Consider the following 18,148-nt stretch of genomic DNA (forward strand, 5'->3'; position numbering starts at 1 on the left):
ACAAATATCAGACTTTCATTTCTATTTTTTTTCCATTTAACAAAAAGCACATTCTCTGCAAATGCCAGGTACCATTTTTAGAAAAGAATTTCTAGCAATAGTGTTTTAGAAAAGAATGATTAAAAGCCTGATGAGATCTGGAACAATAAATAGGCTGACAACTCGTCTTTCAGACCTTTTCTTCCTCCCAACTTCCATGCATCCCACTGTTATAGGGTAAAAATGCATATGTCAGTTATCTGTCTCATGTTCATCCCACTCACCAAACAAAACTAATAAGATTTTCCTAGTAAATTACACATTGTGTGAAACTGCAAATCTCTCTACACTTGATAATAACATCTCTACATTTAAGTGGATCTGTACTTCTTAAGCTGGAAGCTAGCCTCAGCCTCTTGATCTTACTCTTTCTAGCCCTTGAGTTACTGCTGAAACCTCCCCCACCAACAACCGCCACATTATCATTAGCTCACTCAGTAAATCTCAAAATCCCTGAAATTGTAAACTAGTAAAAAGTGGCATTAAATAAGCATCAATACTTCCTTGTCCTGAGCAGGCTCATCTCAGAAGAGCACACTAAATCATTCTTCAGCACTGATGACAGGACACAGTTTTCTATGAACTCTGTGGGCAACAGGTAAAGCAGTAACAAAATCCATAGTTGAGCAATTAGATCCCTCTCAATTTCTATGAAAATGTTCAGGTTTCCTCCCCCGATCTAGCTGATATAAAAAATGGAGGTGGGGCATGTTATGTCCAAAAACCAGGCAAGTGTTACTTCAAGCCATTACATCTGTTGTGATACACAGCCCCACAATACAGACTTTCCTCTGAATAAGTAGGTGTGCAAAGCGCTGCATAGTCAGATAAAGAAGGAATATAAGTCTCTTTTTTTTCTGAAAATACAGGGTAGGCTGAATCTGCCTTTTGGTTTGGATTTTATGGATTGACATGGCCATCTTGGTTTTAATTGAGGGCAACAGACTAGCTTAGTTCAGCACATCCGTAGCTCTGCCGTCCACCTCACCAATGAATGTAACCCACTGGCATCCATTAAAAAAATTCAGCTAGGATTTAAAGACCTACTGGGAGGGCAAGGGCTTGTGTGAGCCAACATCTTTTTTAGCTTTTCTTTTTTGAATAAGTTAGAATCTTAAAGACCAACTAAGATTCTTGTAGCACCTTAAAGACCAAATGTAAAGAGACCCATGAGACATCCTACATTCTATATATAGGACCATTAGCATTATATGTTGAATGAAATCTCTCTCTCTTTCCATTTCTTTTAAAAGCTGTTAGAGATGTAGAGGGGTACTTTGAGTTCAGTACTAATTTCATAGCTGTGAGAACATAATGACTGAACAGACCCATTGCTCCAGATCCTTAGGATTTGTGTGTTGCTCATCATCTAATTATTCCTTTTTAAATCTATTATGTTTTACAAAACAAGAGTAAAATACAACAATTCTTTTTTCCTAATTGCATTGTACAGTTACCAGTGAACAGTTTGTTGCAGTTGTTGTGCTTATGTGTCTGTAAGCACAGTTTAAAACAGCCATTACCTGCACAGCATGTGGAAACATGGTTTCTAAAGCAGAATTTCTTGGATGTTAAGTGTCCAATGTGTGAATTCTGACAGAAAATATAATTTAGAATTATGTGTCTCACTTCTTGCAACAGATTTCACTTGTGGAGTGTTCACCAAAGCTCCAGGAATGTTCAAAATCAGATGGGAAAAAACCAATCTTCACAGAAATGGCACCTTCATTGTTAAGTTTGCAGTGTCTTACCAACCTATTTCAATGTCTTGGGAATGTATACAGATGTCTCATCTCCCACAATTTACTAGCAAGGCAATGATAAATTATGTTTCCCTGTTGATAGATATCTCCATTGATACACTTTCCCAGATTGTTTAAGAATTATAAATGTATTTTACCGAATATGCCACAGTGGTAAAATGTCGGACAAGGAGATTTCATGTTTTAGCTTTCACTCAGCCAAGGAGACTCACTGGTTTACCTTTGGCTAATCACTCTCTCTCTCTCTCTCTCTCTCTCTCATCTGGCCAAACCTGACATGTTGTTAGAATAAAGCAGTGGATTCACTTGAAATTATCGAAATAAAGTCAGCATATATATGTAGAGAGGTAATAAATGAACGGACATGGTTACCATTCCATTTCAGGCCTCACAGCCAAATTAAATACTGTAATACGTACAATTATCACATCAGTAGAAGCAGAACTCCCTTATTCTACCATAAGCTTATCTGCACTTGCAAAAAGTAGCTTTAGTTGGTAATCAGGAAACAAGCAGAATGCCATTTCCAGGTCTGATTTCCTCAGGTGTTGAAAACTTTACATGCCGGGGGGGGGGGGGAAGAGATTGAAAATGATGAAACACACATTCCCTGTAACATGTGATTTAGCTCTCCCGCAGCATAAAAAAGATGTTGGGAGTGAAATAGGCAGGGATGGGATGTAGACTTCCATTGCCTTAGGATTTGAAAGGGGCACCATAACTTGGCATTGACTTGACAGCACATTTTTATTACAGTACTACTATTAAAGAAAGTCCACATGTCACACTAAATTGACCCAGATAAGTTGTTGGGAGGATAAAATTGGAAAAATATATTCAGCTTACTGGAGGAGGATAGGATAAAAGGAAGATAAATTGTCATAGAAGCTCTATCCTTTCATTGCTACTCATCCAATCATCTTTGCACTGAATTGGACAGCGGCCAGAATTCTGTTGTGCAAGTTGTGACCACAGAAGTATTGTGTCATCATTATACACTTGTTTAGGGGGAATTAATGGTTTCATGGTGTGGTGAGTTTGTATGGTCTTATCAATATTTTAGCTAGGTGTGGTTCAATCTGTCATTCTTTTAAAAAGTTTGTAAGCTGCCTTAAACACTATCAGCTCATAGAAAGGTGGGTATAAATGTAATAAATACAAGAATAATTATGATAACCACAAAACCTTCAAGTCTCCCCCAAACCCTGAGGTCCCTAGGGATCTCCTTTGTCCTGGTGAAGTCTTTGGGAGCTGTGGAATGGGAGGGGAAAATCTCTGATGCCTAAAAAATTGCCACCATATCCAGTCCCAGTGTATAAGATAATGCCTATTCACATTCAGTCCTTCGTTGCCAAATTCAACATGAGTTTGTGACAGTTTTTGGAGGAGCAGGATAGAACCAGGAGGTGAAGGGATATCTCTTCTCTTTTCACATGTGTGGCCTAATCTCATGTTTTTTATCAAACCAGAGTTGCCACTGCTTCAGCAAATTAGCAAGATCTAATTTGAGCGAGCTATCCAAACCAGATTGCAAATCAAGATTGAGGGTGGTTTGCAATCCTAGTTTAGAGGGCTCACTTCAAGTTGCTTAGACATAATGGGAGACTATGTGTTCACCAAAACAAAGATGTAAACTGACCACTCTGATTCACTCTGAACACACTTGATCAGAACTTGTATAGGGGACTATCAGCAATTTCCAGTTAGTACTAGAAGAGAAGTAAATTATTCTATAATTATATAGATCTGCTTTGATTTCGATTCTTGCCTTGAGCAGGAGTTGGACTTGATGGCCTTTCAACTCAATTATGATATGATTCTAAGTCTGATTGAAACCTGGAGACCCACTGGTGATACAGCTGACCATACTGGATTAGATGTATCACTGGACTAAGCTATAAGACAGCTTCTTATTTTCCCATATACCCTATACAGTGGTGCCTGGCTTGATGACGTTAATCTGTTCCAGCGAAATCGCTGTAGAATGAAATCGTCGTCAAGTGAAAGTAAAAAGCCCATTGAAAACCGCTCAATGCGTTCCAATGGGCGAAATGCCTCAGCGTCCAGCAAAGATCCTCCATAGGGCGGCCATTTTCTGGTGCCTGTAATGTGAGGAGTCCGTCCTAAGCACAGTGGGGAGCCATTTTGAGCAGTGGGTGGCCATTTTGAAACCCGACAATCAGCTGTTTTCTGATTGTCGTAAAGCGAAAAATTGGTTCCCGAAGCAGGGAACCAATCATCATGAAACGAAAAAACCCTATTCAATCATCATCGCAAAAAACACATTGTGAAGTGATTTCATCATTAAACGGGGTAATTGTTAAGCGGGGCACCACTGTAGACCAGCGATGGTGAACCTATGGCACATGTGCCACAGCTGGCATGCAGAGCCCTCTCTGTGGGCACACAAGCTATAAGTCGCTGGATTGCTACCCCCGGCAGCCAAACCTGAAAAAGGAGGCTGAAGCCATGGTGCTAGCGCCCCAACAGGCGATGGGCCAGGATCTGGAGCAGCTGGTGGCAGCAGCGGCAGGCCAGCCAAGCTATAAGCAGTGGTGGGGTTGAGCATGACTGGAAGTAGATACAGAGTGGGGTATGCAGGCGCCTCTGTGCCCAGGATTCTCCCTTCCTCTGCCACTTCTGCTTCTGCTGCCGCTTCCGTCACCACCACCACCACCTGCCCACTGGGTTGTTTTTTTTTTCTTTTTTCAGTTTGGGCACTCAAGCTCAAAAAGGTTCACCATCACTGCTATAGACAGTAAAGTTCTGGGATAATTAATACATGAAGTGTTCCTTCCATTATGAATTTCCAACTGTGTACTAGATAAGAGGAGATGCCATAGCTCACTGGCAGAACAGGTGCTTTGCACACAAAAGGCAAAATGCTTCAGTCCCCAAATCCAGTTAAGGTTAGGAGTAGCCACTATGAGTCAGAGTTGACAGTACTGAGCTAGATGATCAAAAAGTCTGACTCAGTGTATAGCAGCCTCTTAATCTCCTAGGATAAAGGAAGAAGGAGTTATCAGGATGTGGGTCATTCCCAATTTTCAAGATCTTCTGACTCCATATATATTTCAATATGGGCATTGGGATCTCTGCTGTCTAGAAGTTACTAATTTAAGATGAATCTTCATAAAATCCAGATATTGAAAATTAATTCTCATATATGCTATTAAACTGCTTTTGAATGAACAGTCACTGCTGATTCATTGTGAGGTCTCTCAAGTGCAAATGAGTAGTTATTTAAATAATTAGTATAAGTTAGAAGGAGAACGCAAAAGAAAAAGATGCCATAAGAAAACATGCCAGATTAGGGGCATCAACATTTACATAGCAGTTTATGTTAGATTTGGCATGGATGAAGTGAAATTAAAAACCAGTAGCTGCATGACACATAACTGAGTGTGGGGAAGCCCAGTGGAGAGTTGTCTGTTTTCAGTTTAACCACTGAGGTGGCTTAAATTTTGCTTCCTTTCTCCACTTTCTGCTCTGTGTTGCTTGCCTGATTAACATGAAGAGGTGCTTGTGGAGTGACAGACTGTTGTCTCCAAATAGTTTTAAAGGTGTTAAAGTCAGTGTTAAAATGAATTAGTGCTAAATCACCATTGAAAATATCGTACAATTGCACTCATTTCACACTCTAGCAAGGTTATGCTCAAAATCCTACAAGGTAGGCTTCAGCAGTATGTGGACCGAGAACTCCCAGAACTACAAGCTGGATTTCGAAGGGGCAGAGGAACTTGAGACCAAATTGCTAACGTGCGCTGGATTATGGAGAAAGCCAGAGAGTTCCTTCTGCTTCATTGACTATGCAAAAGCCTTTGACTGTGTGGGCCACAACAAACTATGGAAAGTTCTTAAAGAAATGGGAGTGCCTGACCACCTTATCTGTCTCCTGAGAAATCTATATGTGGGACAGGAAGCAACAATTAGAACTGGATATGGAACAACTGATTGGTTGAAAATTTGGAAAGGAGTACAAGGAGGCTGTATATTGTCCCCCAGCTTATTTAACTTATATGCAGAATACATCATGCGGAAGGCTGGACTGGAGGAATCCCAAGCCAGAATTAAGATTGCTGGAAGAAATATCAACAACCTCATATATGCAGATGATACCACTCTGATGGCAGAAAGTGAGAAGGAATTAAAGAACCTCTTAATGAGGGTGAAAGTGGAGAGCGCAAAAAATGGTCTGAAGCTCAACATAAAAAAAAAACAACTTAAGATCATGGCCACTAGTCCCATCACCTCCTGGCAAATAGAAGGGGAAGATATGGAGGCAGTGACAGATTTTACTTTCTTGGGCTCCATGATCACTGCAGATGGGGATAGCGGCCACGAAATTTAAAAGATGCCTGCTTCTTGGGAGGAAAGTGATGACAAACCTAGACAACATCTTAAAAAGCGGAGACATCACCTGGCCAACAAAGGTCCGCATAGTCAAAGCTTTGGTTTTTCCAGTAGCGATGTATGTGAGAGCTGGACCATAAAGAGGGCTGACTGCCAAAGAATTGATGCTTTTGAATTGTGGTGCTGGAGGAGACTCTTGAGAGTCCCCTGGACTGCAAGGAGAACAAACCTACAGTATCCATTTTGAAGGAAATCAACCCTGAGTGCTCACTGAAAGGACAGATCCTGAAGCTGAGGCTCCAATACTTTGGCCATCTCATGAGAAGAGAAGACTCCCTCAGAAAGACCTTGATGTTGGGAAAGTGTGAAGGCAAGAAGAGAAGGGAACAACAGAGGATGAGACGGTTGGACAGTGTCACTGAAGCTACCAACATGAATTTGATCCAACTTCGTGAGGCAGTGGAAGACAGAAGGGCCTGGTGTGCTCTGGTCCATAGGATCACGAAGAATCGGACACGACTTAACGACTAAACAACACCATTGAAAAATAAATAAAATTTTAACAGATTTGTAATTTAACCTCTAGAACCTTGTCAGATCAAAGGTGCTGGTAGTTGGAACTTAAAGAAAAACTTGTTGTAGTCATCTAACAACTACATACTATTGCCATAAATATACAGCTGTGTATATTTGCCCCACTGTGGAGTCAAACCCTTTGTTAACTTGCCTTAAATAGTAAGCTTTGTCCCACCCTTCATGTATCTTCCCCTTTTCCCACTCCCACTGTCCATAAGAATTAAGAGGGATGTGTTGTTTGTGTCACAGACACAACACACACATAAGTACAGTGACTTTTGGAGAAGTTTCTAACAAGCCAGTATTCTTAATTGCCTGTTTCACTTTAGATATGAGTTAATATGAAAAAGAAAGTGCCCTCCTAATTTGTTCGCACTTGACACAGTTTCACACAACAATAAGTGTAAAATAAATATAGGGAAAGATATTATTTTGCCCCTAAGTTGAAATAGTTCCAATGAAATTCGTGGGGGCGGGAGATTTACATTCTTTTTAACATAAATAATGGTTTATGTATGTCTTCTAAAAATAAACAAAAACAATTGAAGAATCTACCTAAGATGGGCAAGTAATTGGCTAAATTATTAGGAGAGCTTTGGAAGTTACTTTTTTAAAAGTAGGTATAGGAGACTTATTATTACTTCATTGCTTAACAGAGCTAGTTATGTTCTGCATTATCACTATGTTAATATTAATGTAACTGATGTTGGGTTTCTGATGTCTTGGACCTCCCCCAAAGGATGCCTCCAAAAGCTAGTGGGAACTGCAGCCCATCTCTCTATTAACATTCCTTCCTTCCTTCCTTCCTTCCTTCCTTCCTTCCTTCCTTCCTTCCTTCCTTCCTTCCTTCCTTGTTGAGGCCATGTAGGACTCAGTGTCTGAATTGTTACAAGTGCTTTTGATAGGTTTTCCACAAGTGCTAATGATGAAATTTTTGCTAGGGCAGTCTGCTAGAACAGTAGTATTACCTGTCACAAGGAACATGTTACATTACAATGTGTTACTTCTCAGCTTCAGTAATGAAAATAGTTAGATATGTAAAAGTCATGATACAAAGAATGTACATGTACTGTGGTGAAAGTAATACTTACATCTAGTGATGGTCAGCTTCTTTCAGGTAAGTCAATCGAAAATCCTCATCCAATTACTATTCCTGAAGTAACTGAGAAATGAAGAAGGCATTCAGGGCATGCATGCATCAATTTTGTCACAGCTTATAAATGTTGCCTTTGGGAATTCTGGTTGGGAACTCTGGGAAATGTAATCCAAATGAGTAATTTTTCTAACCTATTGGATAATGAGCTTAATTGCACAGTGTGATAGGCTCGCACAGCTTGGAGATGGAATTAACACTTTAAGGTAAAAGAAAGAAGATATTTACTCTTGGTGATAACTTGCAAATCACAGGCTGAAGCTTGATTCAGAAAGTTGCAATAGTAGTAAATAAACAGTACCAAGTACTTCACAAGTTAGCAAGAAGGATAAAGAAAAGTTAAAATAGTAAAAAAGCAAAAAGGTATATCGTAAACCACATGACATGATGGACATGAGGAGATGCTCAGCAGAGCATCATCCTTCCAGCTTATCCCAAGGACTTCTAGAATGTGTGTGTGCGTGAATAAAGGCAATAAACAATTTAAATGAGAAAGAAGGGTTATCTTTGCCCACCAAATAAGGGACATTAGTTAATTGATCAGTGAGAGGAAGAAAAGGTCAAACTACCCAACATGCAACATAAACATTTTCCTTCCTCTCAGGTGATCGTGTACTAGGCTAGCATGTTGATTTGCTAAATAAATTTCAACATTCACCTCATGTATTCAGAACTGCTAATCATGCAGTCAGTGATGGTATTAGGCATGTGAAAGGCAGAAAGCAGCTGAACAGCTTTAATCTCAGAGGTCATAGTAGATATCTCGCTGTGTAAATTGGAAGTTTGCATTGAGTTAACTGGATGCTAGAACTTTGTTTATATGTACAACTATCTAAAACATTAACTCATAACTGCCTGCCTCTTCTCTGTTGTGTGCTATCATAACACCAGCCATAGAACAAAGCAGGTACAGAGAGAGCTTTGTGGAACAGATCCAGGATAGTCCTTACCAGTTGTGCTGCCCTGAGAAAGATGGTCCTGCTGCATACGAGATTATGTCTGAAATTATTTCAAATGTCAGTTTCTGTTTGCCCTTCAGTGGGCAAAGAAGGGGAGCTGGCTAGCTCTTCCACATAAAAATACAGGTGAGGATCACTATAGAACATCTGTGAAAATTTTCAGTCACCCAGGTAAGGTTCTCTTCAGAAACGTTTCAACCTAATAAGAAAGAGGTCTAGTTGCCATGACTCAACTTCCAGATCGCTATGGAACGTTTTGGCTCGTAGACAACAGGTTCGTAGTATCACTCAGGCAGCTTCTTCTGTTGCTGAGCTACACTGATGAGGCCGTGCACTATTTTGTTTGTAAATCAGTATTTATTTAGTCTCCATTGGCTGACTTTTTTTTAAAGTGAAAAAAATATTTTTGAAATAAAGTATGAAATCCCCTTTTGGAAGCAATTACTGCCTCTTTCTCTTGATAATATACCTGTCTTTTTCAAATCCTCCTTTGCTGGGAAATTTTACTCCCACAAGGTCTTTGACATTAAAACAGAGGGATGTATATAATAAAGTTTTCTTCTATCTTAGTATTGAAAATGATTGGTCATCAACTTGTGCTTCTTTCGTATATGCTTTTTAAACATAGCATTTTCTTTATCTGTGAATATTACTTAGAAAGAGGTGGTGGAAGAGAAATAGTAGTTTAACTAATTTACAATCCAGAAAATTGAGGAAGGCTTTTATCATAACTAGATGCAAGAAACATAATTTGAAAAACCATCTAGGAGCTGCTCATTTGCTATTTTAAACCAAGTTCATTATGGATGACTGTTTTGCTATATGTGAAACATAAAAAATCACTTCAGCTATCCTCCGAAGCATTATAACTTCATATTTAAGAAAACACAGTATATAAAGTTCTTATTAATCTTGTGCTAGCAAAGCAAATCAGCATTCTATAAGACAATTCTAAAAATGGGGGCAGCCCTAAAAAAAATTATAACTTCTAAACTAGGCTTCAAGACAGCACCAAATTTGGCATGGTTGTAGCAGACACTCTGCTCTTGCTCTGAGCCAATTTTGTGGGAAGGTTTTTAAATTACAATTTTTTAAAAGTACAGCTCTATTACCCTTCATTCAGAAATAGGCTAGGCTAAACATCTCCAGATTTAAAATAGATCACATGAACTGAAAAGAGCAATAGAAAGAGAATGTCTGTCCCCACCTCCCTTTTTTATTTGGAAAGAATCCAGGCTGCAGAGGCTAAAATATCAGTCTTCAAAAAAGATCCTTTCAAAAGGGAGAAGCAATCGCTTTGTTATAAGACTGAACAAGTCTAGTACAGGCTAGCTGGCAGGAGCTCCACAAAGTGAAATTCATAGGTGGAGCGGGGAACATATTTAGAAATATCACAGAAACAGACTGAAAAGACAGGCTTTCTTTAAAGAGTAAAAAAAAAGCTTTAAAGAAAGTAATGGAGTGACAGTTCTGCAGAAAGTGGGATAATTTTGCCACATATCTTCAGTAAACATCCTCTCAGGATTTCTGAAACCAAACAGTCATCTCACGTAAGTTTTCAAAGGGGAAAATCATCTCCAGATCTGGGCAATCTGAATTTTTGACCTTTTCTGTCATGCAATTAGCTGACTTTTAGCTAACTCTCTTCCTCCTGTCCCCCTGCCTCTGCCACACTTCCTATCAACTTACCATTCACAGAGGGACAACAAGCAGGGAGAAAATCCCAGAACCTTACTCCTTTTTTCATTAGCTAACGAAACACAAAGCAACTGTGATGGCTTTTTTTCAACAAGGTTTCAATGCATCTGTTGCATGAAGCCACAAAGTAATCAAAATGCATAGAAAAAACAGTAGTGAGCACAAGAGAATACCCTGTAGACCAGTGGTTCCCAACATTGGAATACCCAGTTGTGCTTAGACTGTGACTCCCAGAAGCACTGGCGAGCACAGCTGGTCATGAAGGCTTCTGGGAGTTGCAACCCAAGAACACTTGGGTTAACCAAGGTTGGGAACTACTGCTGTACACCATCTTGACTGCTAGTATTTGTGTTGTCAACATTCAGGCTGCTCTTTTGCTATGTGAAGTTTTGCAACCTTTTTCCTGCTGGCATTGCGGGTGCAATATTATGCAGCGATATTGGGCCACATCCTAGTGTTCTGAATCATGGATATAAAAGCAAAATATCCCACATTCATAAACAGAGGGTGGTGGTTTGTTGGCTTGTTTTTGAAGATTAGAATTTATTATCTCTTGCTGTTCAACATATACCCTTCATCCCCATAATGTTCTCCATTTTCTGTTTTAAATACATTTAACTACTCTCAGCAAATTCTGTCCATTCATCAGGTGTTATTATGGAGTGTGTACTTTACATGTTGTTCCTCCCAAATGGTATTCACTATCTACAGATTGAGCCTTGGTCAGCCCTACCATTAGGCCAATTGTCAGCTATCTCAGGTGGTAGATTCGGGGGTGGGGAGAGGAAAGCAATAAGGTGCTGCAGAGCAGAACTGTGGCTGCTTCGAAGCTGGTGCTTGGGTATATGAAGCTGCTGGCTTTCTCCAGGAAGAAGAGATCAAGCAAAGAAGAGTTAGGTAAAATGATTCAGGGTAAGATTCCCCTGCTGTAGTTATCAGTAACACATTATAGCTGGGGGAGACATTAAGAAGATGTGCTTAGCAGCTGTGATACCATCCTTGCAAGCCATATTTCACCCCAAGGTGCTATAAAACCTCTCCTGTGACATCAGAGCTGTGAAAAATAACAAATCTGAAGTGCAGAACAGTTCCCCCTTGCAGGAGTAATTGTGTGTGTGTGTCTGTCTGTCTGTGTGTATGTGTGTGTGTTTTGGCAATTGACATTTAAAGGGTTGTTACTTTAAATGGTCGGCCTCTCTGTCTTCCTTGACTTTCCCTGACATGACCAAAGGAATCTAGTGCAGGGATAATGAGTTGCTGCAGGTTTCATCCACAAGAGTAAGTGAAAGAAAACGGATGGTGGAGTTACCTAGGATAAGATGATTTCCTCTATTCCTCCCATGCCAGTGTAATACATCGAGCCTGTACTAATGACAGAACAATACATTGGTTCATATGTTCTGCCTCTTACCCACAGAGTTTTCCTGCCCAATAAAAAAGGAACCAGTTGCATGGAGTGAGAACTACTGCATTGTCATCAGTCTCCTATATTTGAATTCCGAGCAAACATAATGAGAAGCACACTGTTCACTGGTAGAGAACAGGACAACCGGGGGTGTGGGGGGGTCATCATGGCACTAATTACCTTACCTCTAATGCCCGATCTGCAGCCATACTTTTTATGCTGTTTTGAAGTATGTTGCCAAGTTTGAAAAGAAGGTAGTTGGGGAATCTAACAGTTAAAAAAGGAATGTTTGAGACACTCTATGTGGCTGATTGTTCTGTTTAAAAATGGAACATTATCAAATATCTCATGGGTGAGTGAAGGTTACCCAGAGACAGGAGAATGAACCAGGAGCATATTGGTAGGACATTGTATACTCAGAACAGCCCTACCCTTCTATATTCTGCTAATGCAGTGCTTATTTTCACAGTTTCTGTGCCCACTGTGGGCCAGTTTGGTAACTATTAAAGCTCATTACCCCACTGCATGCGGTTTCCTACTAAATATTTCCTTTGCAGATGTATAATGAGGGTTTTTTTTAATAAACATTGACATTGTATTTGCAACTCATCAGTATAGAACATTAGGTGGGGAAATCCATCCTTTTAGATTTAGATATACCTGCTTTCCTTTTTTGAAAAGAGTTTTGCTCACCCATTGATTCAAAGAAAAATTACAAAGAAAAGGCATCAAACCACAAAACCCAAGTTGCTATCACAACATTTAACTGTGCACAATTTAATGTTGCAGTATTACACCATGGCTGCTATTTTTGATCTCATGCTATCCTCCAGCTTATTCCTGTTCTGATAAGCACTCCAAGACTGATAAATTTCGAAAGAAATGGCCTTAGAATGGATTTTTCCACCCTATGGATGTTTTAAATGTTTGTTTCCTCTCATCTTCTTTATCTGCCAAACTTACCATAACTGTTCATCTAGATTCAAAAGTGAATTATTTCACCAGTAGGTCTGTGGCCACAGGGAACACATTTCCAGACAATTTTGCTTATCCTTAAACATCCCAAATAGATTTAATTGGATTCAATAGAATGGCATACACAATATGTATTGATGATTATTCAGAAAAAGGGAAAGGATGATAGCAGCAGCCACTGGAGCCTTCTGGCTGTTCCTCCTGAATTTTCCAGCTGTTTCCCCCTCTGCTGGAGAACAGAATTGTGTGTGTCATCACCTGTCCTAGGGATGCTAAACTAACTTGCTGCCCCAGTGTGATGAAGTGCACTATTCCATCTCCAGAACTCAAATAAGAACTCAAATAAGCATGCCAGTGTCACACAATGGTCAGAATGCTAAACTAGGAAGCCCAAGTTAAAATTCTCACTTGACCGTGGGTCAATCTTATTTCCTCAGCCTGACCTACCTGTTCCTTGTCCTGCTGTCCCCTCAAAGGAGATAGCAGGGAGATTTTTATCCATGCTGGGAAATACGTTGTATACAGACTGATATTGCGTAAGCTGTTTGTGCATATGGTACAGAATTGCATGCTTGGACCAGCAGAGTCTACCCAGGGTCTCTGTTACCTTTTTAACCAGAGCTCGGAATTTTTGCAGTGAAAGCCTGGACTCTACACCACTGAAATACAGTCCTTCCCCAAGGAAATGGGGGATGCATTAGATTTGGTCTCCAGGAACTCTGCTGGAATATGCTTTGTTAACCAGAGAGGTTGATTCACTTGCTATCGGCCATTTTGCCATGTTAATTTATGTTGCTTTTGTTTAGTTTTAGTGTCTTTTGTTTTAAATTGATATCATTATTTAAAGACAACCCAGGAAATGGGAGCCATCTCTGAATGATTCCCCCCACAAAAATACTATTGCTATCAATCAGTACAAGAGGCAATATCTATGCCTACCATGTTTCCCTGAAAATAAGACAGGGTCTTACATTAAGTTTTGCTCAAAAAACCCCATTAGGGCTTATTTTCAGGGGATTTTTTTTTCATGGACAACAATCTACTTTTATTCAAATACAATCATGTCATCTGGTCCCTGCACAATGGTGGAGAGCAGGGGTTTACTTAACTGGGGCTTATTTTTGGGGTAGGACTTATATTATGAGCATCCTGAAAAATCATACTAGGGCTTATTTTCAGGTCAAGTCTTAATTTCTGGGAAACAGCGCATCTATGTGTAATCAAGAAATGTGCAGAATTCTACAGAGAATAGTGTGCACAAACGCAAGAAGGCCAGCTATGCAGCACTTAGCCATATTGTCCCTAATAATAACCACACTTTAAAAGTGTCCCAACTGAAAACAACAATTTTTTCTTGATCTAATAAATAGAATCACTGTGAACAAAGTCAAAGGAATAATCGAGTTGCCCAGACTAGTATTTTTCAAGTAAATGGAATAAAGAGCAAAGTAAATAGTGCTATTATTCCTCCTACTCAATAGAGATATTCCATTCAGTTTATATAGAGGGCCACTTGCAACATTTCCGAACCGAGAGCCTAATAGGATTCTTTCTGAGGCAATTTCCTGCCTACTTTTGTCATATTTGCTATTATACCGGGAATACTAAGTAACCCTGTATGTACTTGATAAATTGTCGTTTCTTTTTCATTTCAGAAATCCATAGTGAAGAACATGGAATGAGATCGGGCTTTGCCACAGAAAATTAGTTTGTGTTCAGGTGAAGAAAGATACCACCACTTCAGGCTTGTTGCGTATTGCCATGATGAGAACTTATCATTGCTTCTGGCTCCTCTTCTGGATTGGTCATCCTCACCAAAGTTCTTCTATATCACTGTCGAAAAGAACTAGTGGCTTTCTAGTAAATACTAAGATTTTGGATCTATCTAGAAATAGCAAGAAAGAGCTTCATCGTTCCAAAAGAAGCTGGATGTGGAATCAGTTCTTTCTTTTAGAAGAGTACACAGGCTCTGACTATCAGTATGTTGGCAAGGTAGGATGTTTTTCAGCTCCTTTTATTCTGTAGTTCTTAGAGGTCTTTTCTCTTAATGGACAAGTCAAAATGGCAGGTTAATTCTAGCCCACTGGAATTATCAAAATCTGCTGATAGAATATGCTATAAGAGACATGCAGAGGGGCTGCTTCAGCTGCATAACTAAAAAAGCAGGAAAAGGTGATCGGATTTACATAACAGCTATAACATGTTTAGGACAAAATTTGCAATTAAATCTTTTCTGTCTTTTACATAAAATCTGTTTAATAGCTGCATTAATAAATTTTGTTTTGCTCAGCCTGCAACATAGGAGATTAACATTTGCCCCTTAATTTCAAGCATACTACTGTATTTGATGCTACTAGAATATACTGTCTAATGCTCTGGAGATTTAACATTGAAAAATTCTGTACAGTATTTAAGGTTGAAAATATTGATAGTGAATTTACGGGCTTATTTGTAGATGCTGAAAATACTGGCGTATGCTTAGCTTCAAAACAATATAGATTTTAAATGCCATTATATATACAGCCAACAAAATTATATATACATACACATACAATGAATGACCATAAAGTCCCCCAGTATGTATATATATATTAGTTATATATATAAAGGGGAGGGGGACTTTATGATCATCATAAAGGAATGGTTTCTTGCTTAAAATGATAGTTTCATTTTAAGATTTTCTTGATATTTGGAAGACTTGTAGTTCTAAAATCTTGACAAATTTTTGATGTTGTACAGTATATGGCATGTTATTCCCTTGACATAGATTAACACATGTCAGAGAATTCCCTGATCTCAGAATGGTACGAGTTAGAGAAGAATTCAAAAACTGACATCTTTCCAGTTCCCTTCACATGGTGAATATGAATTGCTGCGAAACATTCAGGCAGGCGATGAGTGGAAAACTTGATTCTGTTTTCTGTTATGCCACAGATGTTTCATATAGGCATTGATATCCTGCAATAGTTGTTATTTTTGAAGAGTTTTCATGAAACACCTTTGAAAAGGGGAAATTTATTTTTTAAAAATCAGTAACAAACAAGAACAATTGTATTATGTATATTAGAATGTATGTAATTATTTTATAACCTACTTCTCAAGGTTAAAAAAAATTGGCAGAGTAAGGTATGGAAATTGTGACTTCAAGAGCTGCATACAACTGTGCTTTCAGGTTTCAGGAGAGTTGATCACCCTTCTCAGCATGACAAGTATAATCGGTATTCATTATCAAAAAAATATATAGACTAATACAGTGGACCCTCGACTTACAGACGGCTCAACTTACAGACTTTTCGAGTTACGGACTTCTCTGGCTGCAAAATTTAGATTCGACTTGCAGCCAGAGAATCGATTTACAGACCAGAAAAAAACAAAATGGAACAAAAAAATAGAATAAAAACTGCCAGTTATGGGATTAATTGGTTTTCAATGCATTGTAGGTCAATGGAGATTCGACCTACAGACTTTTCGACTTGCAGCGACCGTTCCAATACGGATTAATTCTGTAAGTAGAGGGTCCGCTGTAAGGACTGTAAGAAAGCCAGTGTTATGTAGTGGATAGAGTGATAGTCTAGAATTCAGGAAAACTAGGTTCAAATCCTCACTTTGCCATGGAAATTCACTGGGTTATGGCACCACTCAAATCATGCCTTAGATAATTTGGCATACCTTGAAAACCCTAGTAGGAGCAGCATGTCAGATACAACTTGACAGCACATCATCATCATTATATATATATATATAGATGATGATGATGATGATGATGATGATGATGATTAATGATTTTGAACATATTTTCTAGCCTGATTTGTTCTATTATATAGTTATATATGCCCAAGTTGCATTCTGATCCTGAATGCATGCAAGTCATTCCATTGAAAACAGTGGAACTTGCCACTATGGAAGATACTAAGATTTAAATTGCATGGCCACCCGTTTTCTCCGAAGAAATATGTGCTACTGTCTCATCCACTGTGGCTTCACAGAGAGAAATTGTACTTGCTGTTGTTATTGATGTGATATATGTTACATCATCTGACCACTCCCATACACCTTGTATATTTGCAAAGAATTGTTATTGTTTGTATGTCTGCAAGCCATTGAATGGAGTGAAGTGTCCTAGCTTAGTGGTTCACTATGGGTGCTCAGAGTACCATTTGCAAATAGCACAAATAAATCCGTCCCTGCCCCTTTTGGAAAAAATAACACAGCATGCATTCTGCAGTAAACATGCACAGCTATGGATCATAGTGTTCATCCTTATGAGGTACTGTAAAGCCCATAACACCAAGAAAAATCTCATGCCAAAGGAGTTATCAGATTTGAGGAGTGTTAACTTGGTAAATGATAAGTTTTATTTGATTGGGTTTGGAAGGAAATTAGACATGCTTGTGGGCATTGAAGCTTTTAGTGGTTCCTATAAATTATTTTTGTGCCCTTTACTGAAGTGGATGACTTAGAGTGGCAATTACAACTGAAAATTTTGGTTCGCTGCCTTCTCCCTTGATCAGGATATATTACGCTGGAACACTTTTGACTCTTGAATGTGTTTCCTGATGAATACCTTGAGCTGCACACTAGCATTATATAAGAGACATATTTAGCAGTGATACCTTGTAGTAAGCATAACCTATTTCTTTAAGAGAGGCTTAAATAGCAAACCCCTCTCATTTGTGAGAAGTGGGGGTTAGAGACCGATATATAATTTTTGTGAGGAGTTGGTGACTCCAAGGTAGGTAGCTGTTGACTATTTGCTTTTATTTATTTATATGGAAAAGAGAGATCATCTTACATTGCATTGTTAAGTAAAGAGAGACTTTGATTGATTCACCACTGATGTCTGTATGTCCCTACTTTTTAAGGTAAAGAAATTTCCAGAAAGGTATGGTGCTTTGCACTCATGTCCCACCTCTGGTTGGCCATTTCAGGAACATAATAATCTATTCTGATCCAGTATGGCTTCTTCTTTGTTTTAATACTGTTATGTTGACAATCACAATTTTGGAAGAGCCATGTTGCTCATTCTAACAAAACAGCAATATTAGTTCCAACACTATAACTAATAGCCAGGAAAACAATATGCAGAAAGTGCCCTTTTCAAATCCAGCACCACTTGTTCCACTTGAACAGTTCTTTGTTTCACCTGATCTCTTAAAACTTACGGAGAAAACCATTTCACCTCAGGAAGATCGTCTTGACCTGTGGTGCATGGAGCATGATCTCTCTC

General features: G+C 39.0%; 1 protein-coding gene across 5 annotated transcripts in view; it reads left to right on the forward strand.

Annotated features, from left to right (window-relative positions):
* LOC110075428 (cadherin-6) overlaps nucleotides 1–18,148 on the forward strand; it is a 181,513-nt gene that overhangs the window by 80,502 nt on the left and 82,863 nt on the right. For all 5 annotated transcript variants that reach the window (XM_020786680.3, XM_078392722.1, XM_072998518.2 and 2 more), the window contains one exon: nucleotides 14,577–14,913. In XM_020786680.3, coding sequence (XP_020642339.3) covers nucleotides 14,683–14,913 — 231 coding nt within the window. In that variant the 5' untranslated portion in view covers nucleotides 14,577–14,682. The remainder of the gene's footprint in view (nucleotides 1–14,576; nucleotides 14,914–18,148) is intronic.

This window comes from Pogona vitticeps, chromosome 4 (genome assembly GCF_051106095.1).
Source record: "Pogona vitticeps strain Pit_001003342236 chromosome 4, PviZW2.1, whole genome shotgun sequence".
NCBI classification, from domain to species: domain Eukaryota; kingdom Metazoa; phylum Chordata; class Lepidosauria; order Squamata; family Agamidae; genus Pogona; species Pogona vitticeps.